This window comes from Lucilia sericata, unplaced genomic scaffold (assembly GCF_015586225.1).
Source record: "Lucilia sericata isolate MDLA Ls3-8-SP2 unplaced genomic scaffold, ASM1558622v1 Contig001269F_arrow, whole genome shotgun sequence".
NCBI classification, from domain to species: Eukaryota; Metazoa; Arthropoda; class Insecta; order Diptera; family Calliphoridae; genus Lucilia; species Lucilia sericata.
In genome coordinates this window covers 44,553-61,808 of record NW_023995220.1, presented here as the reverse complement: position 1 = coordinate 61,808, position 17,256 = coordinate 44,553, and the positions used below count along the sequence as shown (strand labels likewise).

The 17,256-nt window shown below is 32.4% G+C and overlaps 2 protein-coding genes across 6 annotated transcripts; both read right to left on the bottom strand.

The window, feature by feature from the left end:
• Positions 1–3,408: 3,408 nt before the first annotated feature.
• LOC119610734 (chitobiosyldiphosphodolichol beta-mannosyltransferase-like) lies at positions 3,409–5,135 on the bottom strand. The gene is made up of 3 exons (XM_037966077.1): positions 4,429–5,135; positions 4,022–4,302; positions 3,409–3,941 (listed from the first exon to the last, which is right to left on the bottom strand). Exons 1-3 carry the CDS (start codon positions 4,989–4,991, stop codon positions 3,433–3,435), a joined length of 1,353 nt encoding a protein of 450 aa, XP_037822005.1. The 5' UTR covers positions 4,992–5,135; the 3' UTR covers positions 3,409–3,432.
• A 1,388-nt stretch (positions 5,136–6,523) lies between these two features.
• Positions 6,524–17,192, bottom strand: LOC119610719 (nucleolysin TIAR). 5 transcript variants are annotated; one of them, XM_037966056.1, is made up of 6 exons: positions 15,093–15,264; positions 12,459–12,565; positions 10,691–12,130; positions 9,682–10,617; positions 8,662–8,755; positions 6,524–8,564 (listed from the first exon to the last, which is right to left on the bottom strand). In XM_037966056.1, exons 3-6 carry the CDS (start codon positions 10,916–10,918, stop codon positions 8,413–8,415), a joined length of 1,410 nt encoding a protein of 469 aa, XP_037821984.1. In that variant the 5' UTR covers positions 10,919–12,130; positions 12,459–12,565; positions 15,093–15,264; the 3' UTR covers positions 6,524–8,412. The 5 variants fall into 5 exon arrangements, with proteins under 5 accessions (XP_037821984.1, XP_037821981.1, XP_037821980.1 ...); XM_037966053.1 differs by lacking the exon at positions 15,093–15,264 and adding an exon at positions 17,164–17,192 and having other exon boundaries at positions 7,191–8,564; XM_037966052.1 differs by lacking the exon at positions 15,093–15,264 and adding an exon at positions 16,862–17,145 and having other exon boundaries at positions 7,191–8,564.
• Positions 17,193–17,256: the final 64 nt, after the last annotated feature.

The following is a 17,256-nucleotide window of genomic DNA, read 5'->3' as shown; positions in this document are numbered from 1 at the left end:
TATTCCAGTTTATAGTCTATTCTATAGTATAAATTACTTTAGTTTAGTACTTTAAAACTTAAAAAGTACTCTGTAGTGTAGCTTATAGTTTAGCCTATTGTCTAGTCTAGTAGAGTTTACAGGTTTCAAGAGTGCTAGTATACACCCAAGTTGAACAGCTGACAGATCAGATAGATCAGAAAAGTGCGACGAACCCAGCGCCTGATGACGGAGCGATTCCAGGGCCGGGCAGTTACACAGAAGATGAGTAATTGTTTCCTCCTCTTCTTCATTTTGACAGCTCCTACAAAAGTCATTATATGGAATACCAATACGTCTAGCATGGTTTCCGAACTTTGAATGACCGGTAAGAACTGATAACAGAGCGCTCAGATATATTCTGTTTAGCACTAAAATGTAGGATGTTTTATGAGAATCCATACGAGGCCACAGTAACCTAGCGATCGAGCAAGTGTGCTCCTGAGACCACCGTTCCTGAGCTGAACTAAAGTAATAATCAAGTATTTGTTTCTTGATTATCGCTAAGGGGACACCACAGAACTGGTCTATATCCAGTATGGTCATCCTCGTGCCGGCTTTTGCCAAAATGTCAGCAGTAGTATAGCCAGTTATATCCCCGTGTCCTTTGACCCAAACGAGGGTAATTCTTAAATGTCTCGCCATCTCGTTTAGAGACGCCCGGCATTCTTGGACAAGTTTTGATGTAGAATACAGGGATTTGATAGCGGCTTGACTGTCAGTATAAATTCTGATAGCTCTGTTGGATATCCGATAGTACCTAAGCCAATTAGATGCCTTTTTTATAGCTGAGATTTCAGCCTGTAAAATAGTATATTCGTCGTTGAGTCGGAAAGAGATTTTCGTCCCGAATTCTTCAATGAATATGCCACCGCCGACACCTTTAGTTGTTTTAGAGCCATCTGTATACACGTTAAAGCTTTCAACACTTTCAGGTGCTAATTCATTATAATCACAGATTAAACTATACCGGAAGTTCCTCGAAATGCACGGTTCCGAAATATGGTAGTCAATAGCATGATGTAGGTTTGGTAGAAGATCTACAATCTTTGCATGACCTCTGGAACCGTAGTTCCATCTATTTGTAATACTTAGTCTGGCTGCAGTATTCATTGTCAGTTGTTTAGCAAGAAGATCCACAGGCAGCCAGTTCAGCATGGCAAACAACGCATTACTGGGCGTATTCCTAACTACACCTGTTATAAGAAGAGTAGATTGTCTCATAACTTTTGTGAGAATATTTCTGTTAGATGTTTTGTCAAGTGCATACCACCATACCCCAATGCAGGCCAATAGCCTTTCTACAAACGTATAATGCCGTAATGGCTTTGGAAGATCTGGAGATGATATTCAAGCTCCAAGACAATTTTCTATCAAGAATAACACCTAAGTATTTTGCGCTATCCGACAGCGTAAGAACCTCGCCGTTGAGACGTGGAAGGGAGAATTGAGGAATTTTGTATTTTTTCGTGAACAATACTAGTTCCGTTTTCCTGGTTTACGCTGAGACCGCATACAACACTCTATGAGCTTATTACCTTCAGCGCTTCTTCTAATCTCTGAGACAGAGTCTCAAGATGCGTACCAGTTACCGCTACTGCAACATCGTCAGCGTAAGCAACCGTCTTAAAACCTAGTGAGTCAAGTCTAACCAATAGTTCGTTTATTGCCATATTCCAAAGAATAGGGGACAACACCCCTCCTTGAGGAGTGCCCCGGATGGCTTTTTTTTATAGATTGTTGTATCACCCAGTGAAGATACAATAGTCCGTTCAGATAGTAAGTTCTTTACAAAACTCACAATAGATCGGTCCACACCCATCCAAGAGAGGGATTGACAGATAGGTGAGGATCTGACGTTGTTAAAAGCTCCTTCAATATCGAGAAAGGCAACCAGAGTGAAGTTTCCATAACTCATGTATTTTTCAATATACCCAACCAGGGAATGTAAAGCCGTCTCAACAGATTTACCTTTCATGTAGGCATGCTGAGAGTTTGAGAGAGTAGAGATTTGCCAATAGATATCCTGAGATTGATATCAATTATTCTCTCCAGAGTTTTAAGCAAGAATGACGCCAGACTGATGGGTCTGAAGTCTTTTGCCTTGGTGTGAGATGTCTTTCCCCCTTTTGGGATAAAGATCACGTTACACCTGGTCCACTGAACAGGTATGTAGAACCAGTATAAACAGGCCTTGTAAATATTACTTAGCCAGGGAATGATACGATCTAAATTATTTTGTAGATCCGCTGGAATAATGCCATCAGGGCCAGGTGATTTATAGGTGTCGAAACTTCTTATTGCCCAGCGGATGATGTCATCATCTATCATAACATCTGCAGCAGTATTATCAAGTTCAATACCATGCTGATTATATGCAACTGATTCACCAGTTGGGATGCAACCGGGAAAGTGAGTATTCAAAAGAAGCTCAAGTGTCTCTTGACTACCTGCAGTCCAATTTCCGTCCGCTTTTTGTATATAACTTGGGACGGAAGGAGATTTAGACAGGATTTTACGAAGACGACTCGTATCTGATGAATTTTCTATAGAACTACAGAATTTTCTCCAGGAACTACGCTTCGCACTTCGTACCTGATTTTTAAATTCATTTACTTTTGACTTATAAAGAGACCAGATACCAGATCTCTTTGCCTCGTTAAATAATTTACGACATAACCTACGAGTTTTCGCAATTTCGGGATCCCTACAAAGGGGGTTTACCCTTACGCATACCTTTTGATAATCTACAGGCCGTATTTGTGGCTACACTAATAGAGCTTGAGATCCAATTAACGGCTAAATCAATGTCACTTCTACTTTCTATCATCGGAGCAGTAGGAAGAATATCAGTCAAGGTTGCTTTATGTACCTCCCAGTTCGTCTTTCTTCAATTGAGAAATGTTTTTATAATCTTTGCCTGAACCACTATTTCGAATTCTATATAGCAGTGATCAGAGATGGAGCATTAATTTGAGACCTTCCAACCCTGAACTAGATCAATATGGTTTGCATTCACAACCGTAATATCCAGTACCTCCTTTCTATTTGCGACTATGAAAGTGGGTTCTGAACCACTATTTACTACTACTAGGTTATTATCTAATAGAAAATCTAAAAGAGACTCACCTCTTGAGTTAATATCTGAGCTTCCTCAGACCGTGTGGTGCGCATTTGCATCTGCACCCATGAGAAGCGGAATGTGTCGCCTATCTGTAGAGTTTATAGTCTAGTCTATATTTTATTCTAGTTTATAGTCTATTCTATAGTATAGTCTATATATAGTTTAGCGGAAAACTACTTTAGTTTAGTACTTTAAAACTTAAAAAGTACTCATTTTGTTTTTTTTTTTCAGAAAATATTCTGCATTAAAGAAATAATAACAAAAGATCAGTGCTAAAATGTAATTTTATTTCATAGAAATGAATTAAATATCGGCAGTGCATTGGATTGCCAATTTTCGTGCCATCTCTGGGACTGGAATTTTTGCAAGTTTTTTCGAAATAATTCTTTTGATTCCAACAGGCTTAGATTATTGGGAAAATTTTCAAACCAAAATATTAGTTGCTGAGCGAGTTCCTGATGACTTTCAAAGATGAAACCATTTTCTCCCGGACGAACTAACTCATTGAGACATTTGAAATTGTATGCACATACTGGCAGACCACAACCAAACATATCTACAACTTTCATCGGTAAATCCAAACCGCTTGAACTCCAATGTAGGCAAACGCCTAAATCTGCAGCACCTAATATTAAGGGATAATCCTGTGTTTCAAGCCATGGAGTAATTATACCCACTTTAGTGAATTTAATTTTTTCTATTTGTCTTTGGTATTCCTCCTTTTGGGGTCCTTTCCCCGTAATAATGCACATTAAAAAGGGAAATTTATTCGGATAATTTGAAGCTTCTTTCTCATAAGCTGTACGAATGATAGGATGAAAAATTTAATATACAAATCGGTCATTTAAGTTCATATTTTTAACACTTTTTTCACATTACCTTGCAAAGCTTTTAATAGTAGTCCAAAATCTTCATCTGGCGTCCAACTAGTGGAAGAAACTAATATGCCCATTCTCTGTGGTTTGTTAACTACTATATTATTGCTTAGTTTTTGGGTCAATGCTGTTTCTTCTAATACTCCAGACTCCTTTAAATTATCATAACACTTTGGCAGAAATTGTGGGTAATCCTTAGAAAGTTTCATAAATAAATCGTGCTTTGCCGCCACATCAATTGGATGGAACTGTGATGGAGGTCTATCATATAACACCGTAATATTTCTAAAAATAGAATTGATATTTAGATCTATTCTGAAAAACTATATCCTGGGAGATTTCCCCACTCCTTATTATACATAAAAATAGGGAAAACATTCCTTTTATTAAAGGTCTGAAAGTAATGCTCACCTTATATTCCAGTTAACGCTTAAATCCTCCTTCATAGCTTTGGTAACACAAAAATTGGCATCTGCTTTACTTCCAAACCATTTCTCAATCCATTTTGCTAAACGACAAATTCTACTCGTCTCCCCACCTCTTATACCAAGACCTAATATTGTATACGTGTAATTATGCCAATCTATAATCAACCGAGTACGTGTTAAAGCACAATACAAATAACTAACAACTAAAGTTGGTATTCCTGGAGGATTTTGGACAAGTAGAAAATTTGGTCTTCTTATCGACACTAATGCAATCATTAGACTTAATGTCTGCCAAATTGTTTTAAAAATCAATTTTAATATGGGAGTTAGATTTATCGCCGGAACCGGTGTGAGTTCATGTATTTTGCATTTTGGTTTAGCTGTTGATAATTCCTCCAATGGTTTTGTTTCAGCATATCCAATCAAATCAACATTGTAGTTTTCCTCTAATAAACTTACTGCATGATACTGCATTCGAGGACTTCGTCCAATATCACCCAAGACAATAATACAAGCATTACGTCTTAACGTTTGTACTTTTCCCATTATAATTCGGAAACAAAATAAATAGAATTTATTATATGTTCTAAGTAGTATTCAAACTTTGTGATTCCAACTTAATACCTCTTCAATACATTTTTTAAATGCAAAACGATATGACTAAATGCGATAAGGCTCCGTTAGTTTGTACGTTACGTTCCGTGACGTATCAGCTGAAATTTTTTTGGCTTACGAAAACTTGTGTAAGCCGTTAGTTTGGCCATAACGTTGTCGTAGCGTATAAACCTGCGGTAAATAGAATTTTGTCCGCAACGTTAAGTGACAGCTACAACCAACAGCTGATAAAATGTACCCGAAAAATCTTTACAAATAAAAAATACAGTGGTGCCAACATTTCATTACGATGAAATATTTAGAACATTTATAATTAGCAAAAATATAATTAATAATGTCATAAATTTTGTAGAAAATACACAACTCAAAAGATTATTTTTGCCTTTTTATATTCTTTAAGCTTAAAGTTTAAGCCATAAACTATGCACAAGATACTTGTTTATCTCAAAAAAATTATTAGTTTATTTTTTTGTTGTTAACTGTTAAAAAAAAACGTTACGTCTTTCTTTATGTTTCAGAATTTGTAAAAAAATGTTTCCCTTTTCTGAAAAATAAATTTTTGTTTGAGTTGTGTCACTTGTGTACTGGGTGTGCGATTGTAATAAATACATATCGCTCATTTACTACGTAATCTGAAAATAATAGAAATATGTATGTACATTTATTTACCTAGATTACAGTAAAGTGACGACTGTCTAATCCCTCGTTTACCTATGTTACGAAGAGTACATTGGCGACGAATAACCCAATATACAAATTAGGGTCAACAAGGTGATTACTGTCGAAAAGATGCGTTACATATAAAGTTGTATGTTTATGTTTTTCATTGCCAAAGTTAACGGTAGTCAGATATGTACATACATATGTATGTATATGAAGTAAAAGAAATGAAAATTTAAAGATGAAATTTAAAATACATATGTGTAATTAATTTTAGTTATATTGGTATTTTTGTTTACATTTCTATTTTTTATTCATGTAGTCAGGTGGTATTTTATTAAGGTTTTTAAAAATACAACAATATTTTTTAGTAAGTAATGAAATTGAGAATATAAGAAGTGCGTAATACCTATAATTTCGAAAAAAATTATTTTAGAGACGTGTTACAAATTTCTACATGCAAATTGTGAAATGGTAACTCTTTATTTTTTTAAATATTAAAGAAGTTATTTTATTCATTGCGGATTTAAACTTTTATTGAGTTCAAAAATTGATTGTTTACTTTGATTTATGCTATCTCTCTATCTTATCACCTATACTGAAGTTCATTTCGCGTTAATAAAAAGAAAATACAAGAAATTTCTCTTTTATAGTTTTATTTATTTTCTTTTTTTACATAAAACGCATTCAGTTTTTTTCTTTTTTTACATGGTTTTTAATTTCATTCTGTTTTTTCTATTAACGCTAAAAATGGCGTTTCTTAAATATATTTTTTCTGCATTTTCTTTATAATAATTTAGTAGTTTTTTTTAATGTTCGTTCTTCTGCTGCATTTTTATTACTTCATCCTAATATTGTATCTTAGTAAAATAAATTATCATTTCAACAATAAATTTAATATTTTTGTTTTTGTTTTCTTTTTTGGATTTTCTTATAGAGATTAAAATCCCAGTCATAATTATAAATTTTTTTGACGTTGTTAAACGTTAATTTTTTTGTTTTGTTTTTGAGTAGTTACTTAATTTAATTTTGTTTGTTGTTGTTGGTGTTTTGGTTGCCTCACACGAAATTTTGTTGTAAAGAGTTTTTGTTTTTTGTTTGTTTGTTTTAGATACATAAATTACAATCTTTTTGTAGAAAAAATATTTTATGATTTATGACTAATTAATCAGTTTTTCTTTTTTTGTTTGCTAAGCAAAGAAATGAGAGATAGATGGTAACGACAATTTAATAATAGTAAGTAATAATAATAAAATGTGAAAAAGGACGAAAAAGTGACAGATTCCTTAGATTATACTATCACTTGTTGGTTTTTGTTTTGTTGTTGATTTTTTGTTTTCTATAGTTTCTTCTTTCTTGCAATAAAGTTTTCTTTGCAGTTTATTTTTTAAGATTTTTTTTATTATTTTTATTATAATTATTCTTTTGTTTATTTTAAATATAATTTAATTAACAACGACCTAACATCTATGTTTTTTTTTTATTTGTTTGTTTGTTTGTTTTGAGATTGTAAGCGAATAGTACAAGATATATGCGGCGATGTATGGGAAAGAGGGCGGAGGGTGGCTAAGAGTTGGGAGAATCGAAAATCAATGCTGAATTTCAATAATCATTGAATAATTGCAATTTGTTAATGTTCTTCTTGTTGTCCAATTGCATATATGAATAAATGAAGTGTTTGTTTTCGTTGTTGTTTTTAATCGAATGATGTTTTCACACAATAAATATATAGAAAAGCATATTGTAATAAATAAATAAAGTGGAATGGGAGAAATTTAGTTTTTAAGTTTCTTTCGTCAAAAGCAATTGATTTGTTTGATTGAAAAATTAATAATTCTTCCCAGGATTTGTATAAATGTATCTATATGAAATATTGTATGCAGATGGAGTAAAATTTTGTGTTATATAGATATATGTAGAAGGATTTGCGTAAAATTATGTATAAAATAATAATCGTGTACTATAAAAAGCAATCGTTTGATTTCACAATCGACTTGTCCTGCTGGTTTTGAATTGAGAGTGATTAAATGGGAGAAACTGAAGTGTAACAGTATTTTGGTCTTCTTATTCATAATAGGTAGGAGGCATGAGATGATGCCAGACTGGCGTATTTATTGTGTTGTGTTAAATTGTACGGGGAACGTACGTAAGTAAATTATACATATATTTTGTATTATTCGCAAACAATCAAGGAATATAGCGAGAGATTTGTTTGTTTGTTGTGGTTTTCTTTTTTGCAATATTATTTATCCTTTTTATGTTTTGTGTCTCAATCATACAAATTTATTACTGTTTCAGTTGGATTCTGGTTCTTCCTCTGCTTGTTATTTATTATTCTTTGACGCACACACATAAAAATGATCTCAAGTCAAATTAGTTTTCTCTTTTGACAGATAGACAGACAGCATTGTTGAAAATTTGTTGTTTAAGCATGTTTGTGTACAAGTTGTAAAATAGAAATGTTTTCAGAGTGTTCACAAACATTTTAAATGTGTTTTTTCTCTCACTTTTTTTAATTAGTTTTTTTTTTTATATCTTAATAATACAACATCACACTTGTTCATTTGTCCAAATACACATTTGTTCTTGTCCGTTCTCGACAAGTAAAAAAAATAAAAAAACAACACTCGTGAATATAATTTTGTTTTGGCTCTAACAAAATTTGTACAAAACATGCTCTAGTTTAGTAGCTTCATTGGGTTTGATATTGTGGCATTGCAGCACTATACATCATTTGTGGCCCCAGCGAACCGTTTGCTGCTGTGGCTGCTGCTGTAACACCTGGTACTACTGTTCCTGGAACTCCCCAAGCAACGTTTGGCTGAACCATTCTGTAACCAGCAGCTACAGAGACAGAAAAATGTAAAGAAATTGCCAAGAATTAATCAATAATTAATTAAATGTTAAAATTTTAAAGGAATACAATTTCTAAGAAACTTACGCATGCCTCCAGCTTGTTGCGCACTTGCTGCATAAGCGTATGGATAGTAGCCTTGTTGCATATATTGTGTTTGCATTTGCGCTGCTTGATAACCCTAAAATATATAGAGTAGAAATTTATTTATTAAAAATTAAATTCATGTTTCTTAATTTATTATAAAAAACACACAAAAAAAATTCCCTTTGTAAATTATCATCCACTTAGGATCATGTATCTTCAATTTTAAGATATTACATTGTACCATTAATAGATCCGAAAAGTTCCTAATCAGGACTCTTCATTCAAAAAGTACCATTTGAAGAACGTAAAAGTATCAAAAGTCCCTTCATATGGGTTTATTCCTATGGTTTATAGTGAGTTACACTCCACATCGTCAAAATTTTACAGGGAAGACAAAAGACTAAATAAAATTGAAACTATTATTGTTATAAAAATCTTTCTCTCTTTCTTCCATGTATTATATCCTAACATCAATAAACATGTTTGATTGAATAATTGTGCCTCCAGGCATTGTCTATTGTGTTGCTTTTTAGGACATTCTGACTTGTGGAAATAAATAATTTGTTTTTACGCCCTTTTGAATTTTATGTTAATGAAATTGATGTTTTTGACAATAAAGTTATAAAAAATTGCAACAACATGTATTTCGATGTAATGGACCATTTTCAATAAAAAAGTCGATTTTAAAATTTTTGGTTGTTACGCCTATTTGCATTTCAGGTAACGATATACTGATGCAAATTTCGGGGACGTATACATAGAAATATGTATTCATAAATTTTTTTCAACGAAAGAAGGATTCCTTTCTAATCTACGTTAAATTTTGACAAAATTCAAATTTTATTCAAAATAAACTCAATGAGCTTGAGTTTTCGCTTTGGTATGTTTTATTTTAAAACATTTGGTTGCGCCCTTTTGCATTTCAAGTTGCGAAATATTAGTGGTGTTTATATCAGATGTATTTTAGACGAATAAATCAATGAAATATGTAGGTATGTAGTATGAGTAATTCAAACTTACCGCTGGTGGATACCAATAACCCATTTGTTGATATGCCGTCGCATATGGATATTGTACGGCTGCTGCTGCAGCGGCAAGTTGTTGTTGTGTCATCATTTGTCCGGGTATCGTGGCACCGGCAGCTGCTGCTGCATTTGCTGCCGCTTGAGCGGCGGCTGCTTGTTGTGGTGTTGTTGGCATACCACCTGGTCCAATGATGGCACCAGCAGCTGCTGCAGCCGCCGCAGCAGCAGCACCTGCTGACGCCGCTGCCATATTGTTCATCTGATTATCGTTGTTGGCAGCCGCCGCATTAAAGCCACCATTCTCTTTGCCCCAGAAACACTTGACCGTATTGCCGAGCACTTCCGAATTGTGTGTGTGTTCGATGGCACGAGCTGCCGATTCTTTTGTAAAAAACTTGATGAAGGAATAGCCTTTGTCTTTGAAAACACGTATGTCTTGTATAGTACCGAATTGCACGAAATGCTTGTGCATGAGTTCTTCGGTGATCAAATTTGGCGGGAAGCCACCACAATAGACTGTGGTATTCATGGGACTTGACTGGTTGTAGACCTCTTCGAAAGTTTGTCGTGAGTTGTTTTTTATACCTCCACCACCGCCGCCTGTATTTGTTTTACTGGTTTCGCGTGGTGGTGCTAGTTTGCGCGTTGACCAGTTGGTACGTATGGAACGTGAACCAATCCATTGGCCATTCATTGATTGTATTGCATTTTCGGCTTCTGCCTTTTTAACGAACGAGACGAAGGCGTAACCCTTCGATTTCATTGTTTGCGGATCACGTACAATGCGGCAGTTAGAGATCTCTCCAAATGGAGCAAATGCTTCGCGTAAGCTTTCGGTTTCTATTTCAGGACTTAGATCGCCCACAAAGATATGGTGATGTGAACTAATGTCTGTTTTCGGCTGATTGCCAGGACTAGTGGCCCAATTAACCTGAATGAAAAAGAATGAAAAATAAGTTTTATAATACATTATGGAAAAGGTGGAGAATGAATTGTTTATTTACCTTAATTTCTTTATCGAGAAATAAACGTTTATTCATGGCTGTTAAGGCGGTCGTGGCTGATTGGTAAGATGAATATTCGATAAAAGCATAGGGATCATTGCCAGCCTCACGTATAATTTTACAACTTTTCACTGAACCCATTTGACTAAATAGAGCGACTAATAAGTCTTCTGACACGGAGGCATCCAAATTCCCTACATACAACGTTTTCGGCTGTGACTCGTCCATTGTGGTTAGAATTTATGTTTGGTTGTGGTTGTATTGATTTATATATGTAGATCGATCGATCGCTCGCTGGTTGGATGGATGTATGTTGTTGGTTTGTTGTGTTAAATTTATAATTGGATTTGGCTACGCTATCTATCTATAATATTGTATTCTATAGTTTTAAATAGATTTCAAGTTACTTAGCCTATAGTTATTATGTTTATTTTTTATTTATGTTTTAAAATTGTTAAATGTGGATACAACTGTTTTTATTCCCCTGAGCTTTTCTTCTTTGCCCTTGTTTTGTCAACGTTTTTGTTTTCCAAGGGACAGCAGCCTTTGATTTTTGTTTTTTTTTTTTTGTATTTAGGAGCTTCTTGAGATAATATACATAAATGTATCTCACTCTGTGCTCTGCTTTGAATGATTTGTATGTGTTTATTGCTATTATATGATTGTTGATTTACGATTGTTGGTTAAAAAATAAATTTATACAAGTTAATATTTTTGTTTCCCGAACTGTTTGCTCCTATGGAGTTTTAAGTTGCGTTTCTGCAACCTTACAGCTGCTGTTTACTTTTATCTGTTCTAATTGCGATTGCGGTTGCTTTTGTTATATTCAGCACGGTTGCAGTAAAATTTTCTGTTGTTTTCGTAGTTAAATGACGATTTGTTATTAATCCTGTTGCTTACAAACACACACATTTATTTTAATTAATATATGGAATATATACATGTATATATATATATATTTAATGTAAAATGTTATGATATACTGTTTCAGTTTCCGTTTCCTTAGGTCCTTAGTCTCACACAACTAACGCTAAAACGTATGTTTTATGTTTATGTTTTAAATTTAAATTATATTGTTATAGTATTTTGTAGTATCATTAGTAGAATTTAATCTAATTTTTGAGGGAAAGGATCTTGTTGAATGATGATATAAATATTATATAATAACTCGGTATGTTTTCTTTTTCCTGTTGCTTTGTTGGTTGGTATATTAGAAGAAATAATATTCGAATACTTTTGATACTATAAATATGTATATATTTCTTAATAAAACACGTTTGGTTGTCTATATTCTTCTTTGACCTCTTTGTGGCTGACTTTAGTATAAACTTGTTTTGTTGTTTGTTTTTGCTTGGCAGGTTATATTTTGGGTGGTTGGCTTTACAAGGAATCCACTTGGATGTCTTCTTTTATATTAAAATATCCTTCAATCCGTCTTGCCTATTATTTGATGGTATATAGAGTAGAGTAGATGATGTTAAGTTAATTATTTTGTGTTTTCTTAATACATTTTTGTTAAATCTAATCTACAACTCTAATGGAGTGTTTAAATTTGCATATTGAAGAATATTTTTTTATTTTAAAATAGTTTTCAAACAAAATTCATATAGTATTCTAAAGGATTTTCTTTCTCTTGGAGAAAAAAAATATTCCTATTTAGTTTTTTATTTTTTTGTAATTTACGGAATCAGTGCTCTTTTATTTTAGCTTTGTTGTATTTAATCACTCGCCGTTGCTGTTGATATTTTGCTTGATAAAATTTACTTACAAAATAGTTGATTATTTAAATTAATATTCTTGTATATACGATTTTTTGTTTGAAATACGTTCGCTAAATAGCTGAGTCAGGCTCTTTTGGACTTTTCTTGAGGTTTACTAAAAAATAGAAAAGTTTATTGTCGATTATTAAATAGATTTGGGTTTTAAATAGTTTAGAATATGTAAAACAATTGTTGGATAAATATTTATATTTATGGTTTAAATAAAAACTTTTCACTAGGGCAGATTCCTGTGTGGTCCTATGTCAAAGCTAAACTCTTAGATCCTGTATTTAATTGAGAAAATGTTAACAGGTGCTCTGTGCCCTATTGAGCATTATGTAGAGAGATAAGGAACTTACTAAGACTATGTGTCATGGTTCGCTAAATCATGGGGGGACAATCACACAAACAGTTTGTACGATGTAGGTTTACTTGTTTAGAATAATATTCCCAAAGGAATTCCAAATCATAGAATTACAACATTAAACATCGTTAAGTAGATCATGCAGTATTTACTGACGGATCCAGCGTTTAAATTACTGGTATAGATAGAACTATGTTATTTTCAATGCATTAGTTAAAGATTGTATAAATGCACTGCAAAAAAGGATTGGAATCTAAAACTAAATCGGAGATCCGTCGCACTATCCTGGAATAGAATGGTCAAAAGCAAGAAATAGTGTAACATCGCAACGCACTTCTGCAGGTTTTTGCAAATATATTGAAGTTCTAGCGAGGGTTGAGCATTGGTTTCAAATTGTTCTAGAATACTGAGCCACAGACTATGGCTAGATCGGTCATTTGACTGAATGGAAATATCCATCATTGCTTAGAACAAAGTTGTTGATAACAACTTTTGTGGATATTTTCAACAATAATGTCAGTCAAGTGACCAGCCATATATTTGTCCCTGTTCTTGAAGGTTGTGTCTATATTATTTTCGGTAATTCATTTCTGCTATATTTCTTCATAAGAAGAGGTAGACTGTACATTGTTTTCAACCTGTGTTACTTTCGGATTTGATGCTATTGAGGTTAGTAATCTAATTTAATATTTTAAACCATAGTCTTGTCACACTTTCTTTTATATTATCTCTATTTTTCTGAAGAAAACTACAACGAAATGAAGTTGTTCCTTATGATACATAACATTCTTAACCTAAAGCTTTAATTGTTAATTGTTGTGATCTACATTAGATTCAATTTATTTTTAGATTAACTGAACAGACAATTGACCTTTATCTTTTACTTAAAAGCGCAATCTCATCTCTACCTATTTCGCCAAAGATTTTCAACTCAGAGCCAGTTGTATTAAATTGCTAAAATTGCAACGACAAAACAAAAGCACATTACTTTCGAAATTTTATATTAGAAATAATTTAATTTTTATATTCTTCCACCTCATGTATGTTGGTACCTATTTTTTTACAAAGACAATAAAAAATGATAGTTTAATAGAGTTAATTTGATGTTTGGCCAAGGCACTTTAGTTTTGATGGTTAGGTTTATTTTTTTCTATATTACAGGTGCATATTTTCCAAAAAAAAAAAATAATTTTAATTTGAAAATTTTCTGAATTTAATTAACAAGTAAAAGTTCCTGCTTTATGGGCCGATTATGTACATATCTCGGTTGCCACTTCAGTTGCGTTGCTAAAATGATTTGTATACTAGACGTTTTTTAAGCAATAGCTTGGAAACTTTATAAATAACGAATGTTTTATTCCTTAATAATATTCGTCCAATGAGTTTTTGGTTGACTTGAACCATTTCTAGTTTGAAATCATTCTCTTATTTTGAAGCTAGCAACGCAACTGAATTTCATTTGCCATACATAATCGACCCATCAGTTTTGTTCGACACTGTAGGTCCTAGAGTACATGTGTATTTTGCAGGTACACACCCCTTTCGAAGTAAACTAAGTAGGTTTCCTTTAAAAAATACTAATAAGTACTTAATTGGGAAATGTTGGCAAGATTTTTTTAGCAATAAATATTTCTTTATTTAAATAGTATAAATTTTATAATGACAACAAACTGTACTATTCTTTTTTTAAATACATAATAGGTACATAACTAGGTATGTTAATTTAATAGTACATATTTTAGTAGTAGATAATTTAATTTTGTTAAAAATCTTATGAGGATATTAAAATTGTATACATGTGTATAAAGGTACAGCAGCATACAGCTGAAAAAGATAAACCATTGGATATGCTATGGAATTAAATTACGCATCTCAATAATATCTATATTCACAACCCTCCCTAAAAGGTTTTACCAATAAAACGAAAAACTTTAAGGTCATGAACTTGATTTTTAGTTGTCCAAGCTGTAACATATTAGAGCAACAAAATGCAGATAAGCAATTATGAACAATTCAACATTCCCGGCATAAATATGCTGTTAGAATTATTTAGCAACCATATTTGACAAACAAAATACTATTTAAAATTAATATTTTCGTAGCCCTAAAATATTCCTTTTCTTTTTTTTTTGGTTGGCGCTTTGCGGAATACAATACATACTACATGACACAAACACACAAATATTTAACGCGCCTCATAGAAGAGAAATAAAGAAAAGAACGAGACTTCATTGTTTTTTCTTTCGTACAAGTTTTTTTATATATTCTATTAACTTACGTATGTCTTTAAATTATATATTTCAGTATTTATAAATACTTTTTCTTAACATTTTAACTTTTATGTGCACGAAAAAAGTATTAGCTTTTTGCAAACAATTATTTAAAAAAAAAATACTAAAAAGTTAAACACACTAGAACAAAAATGAACTATAGAAGAGAAATGGCTCTTCGTTAACAAGAATAAAAAAAGACGATGATAATTGATAGAAAGAGTTGCAAAAATATAAAATACCGGTTGCATATAGTTGTACTCTTCTAACTCATTGAAAACATTGTCAAACAATTTGCAAACAATGAAACAAAGCAAACAAAAAAATGCAAAAGAAAAAAACCGGCCATGTAGGGTTGCATTTACATGCAGATAAAGAGTTGTCAGCTTTATGAAATTAATAAATCATTTTAGCGGCTGTGCATTGAAATATGAAAATCACTAAATTTATTTTAATTTTAATATTAATATGTATTCTTACAAACCCAGAGAAGTTTAAAATTCCATAACTAAAAAGAGAACTGGAAAAATCTTGTAATAAATCTCGGTCCTTATTAGACATATTAAACCATTGTTTACGAATTAGGTATATTGTTACCAAAAGTTTTATCAAAGTTTTGTGAGAATGAATTCCAAAATTTTATTTTGAAATGTAGGTAGTTAATTTTTAAAAATAACCAGTTTGAACACGCTTTCTCTAACATTTAATTAAGAGAATTAACCGAGCTCCCTCGAGGTAGTTATGGACTGTCCCGCCGAACTTCTGGGAATTCTTAAGACTTTCTATGTAGTTGAAAAGGTTCCTTGATGATTCAATTCGTATTTTATATTATATTCCAGCTGAATGATATTTAATTTGTTTGGATCTATTGTATACGAAAAACTATTTTTTGTTTCAATAATGTCTTTTCTGATTAGAGGGCTTACAGATTTTCTCCTCTAACGGTGAAACCAACACTGCCTTCGCTAAAAATCCTTTTCTTTTTTAAATCATTTTGAGCACAGTCGGCTTTCGGACAGTCTCAGGGACTTTATCCTATGATAAAGTCCCTGATCATAATACCTTTTCTACATATCAAATTTTTCTGGTTGAAGTGCAGTGTTTTACAGAACTTGGTTTATACCGAACTTTGAAGCCAGACATCTCTTTTACATATTCTTACTCAGAATGAAAGTCTTTCAAGTTATAAAACAAATATTCAAATCGATAGATCTTGATTTAAGACAAATTTATGTTTTTAAATCCTTGTCCTAAGGACTGTTATATGAAATTTGTAAAAACAACAATTTCACTCCATACGGCAGCAGAACGGGTAATAAAGATCTCAAGCGGTTTTCATTAATTGACAACATTGGTGTCGATTTCACTTTATAATAAAGAAAATGCAAAAAAAAAATAGGGAATGACTGACTGACCATCTAGCATTCAAATAATAACTGCATATTAGTTTTGTAATTTACATTCAATATATAGTTAAAAATTTTCTAGTGTTTATAATGCTTGGCAACCCTATTGATTTGCAACACAAAGGCATCATCAACTTTATCCACAAAAATATTTTACACTAATTTTTAACATTTTCACTTTTACTTTTTCTATTTAAATTCGTTTTCATATAATTAATAAATATGCTATTGTTTTAAAAGGTTCCTTTTCTTAAACACTTCCCAATTACCAGAAGCAACAAACAACCACCACTATTATTATTTTCATTTGCCACTAACGCCGCCGTTCGTTCATTGTGTTCTTGACTAGAAAAAATAAAATAAAAACTTACGACACGTCTCTGATGTGTGTATGTGTGTGAGGAACAATGGTTTGGAAAAAACTTTATTAAAAAAAAAAAAAAAGAAAAAAAGTAAAATTGTGTTAAGCTGCCGTCGTCGTTCTTCCCGTAAAGTGCATCCACACAATGACGTGGCTTAAATCACTGTTTTTATTTATAATTCACATTGAAATCTAAAGATTTCACAAAATATTTAAATTTGCTAAAAATTAACACATAGTTTCTTAAATTTTCTTTAATATTTTTTCCAACTTATAATTGTTTAAAAACGCGTCGCTAATTTCTTTTTTTACCTTGCGCTAGAAGCGAACTTATAAAACTAACATGGCTGCAAAGAACCAAGCCGCTTCTAAATGAACGGCGTTGGTGGCGACGGCGTGGTCTAT

Bases quoted from the DNA above. Each gene is read 5' to 3' on its own strand.
- LOC119610719 (XM_037966053.1), bottom strand. From the start codon at position 10,918: ATGGACGAGTCACAGCCGAAAACGTTGTATGTAGGGAATTTGGATGCC. The intron at 10,618-10,690 runs GTAAATAAACAA...TTTTTCATTCAG, and splicing joins TTCTCGATAAAGAAATTAAG to GTTAATTGGGCCACTAGTCC. The intron at 8,756-9,681 runs GTAAGTTTGAAT...TATATATTTTAG, and splicing joins GTTATTGGTATCCACCAGCG to GGTTATCAAGCAGCGCAAAT.
- LOC119610734 (XM_037966077.1), bottom strand. From the start codon at position 4,991: ATGGGAAAAGTACAAACGTTAAGACGTAATGCTTGTATTATTGTCTTG. The intron at 4,303-4,428 runs GTGAGCATTACT...TTCTATTTTTAG, and splicing joins AGCGTTAACTGGAATATAAG to AAATATTACGGTGTTATATG. The intron at 3,942-4,021 runs GTAATGTGAAAA...TCATTCGTACAG, and splicing joins ACTATTAAAAGCTTTGCAAG to CTTATGAGAAAGAAGCTTCA.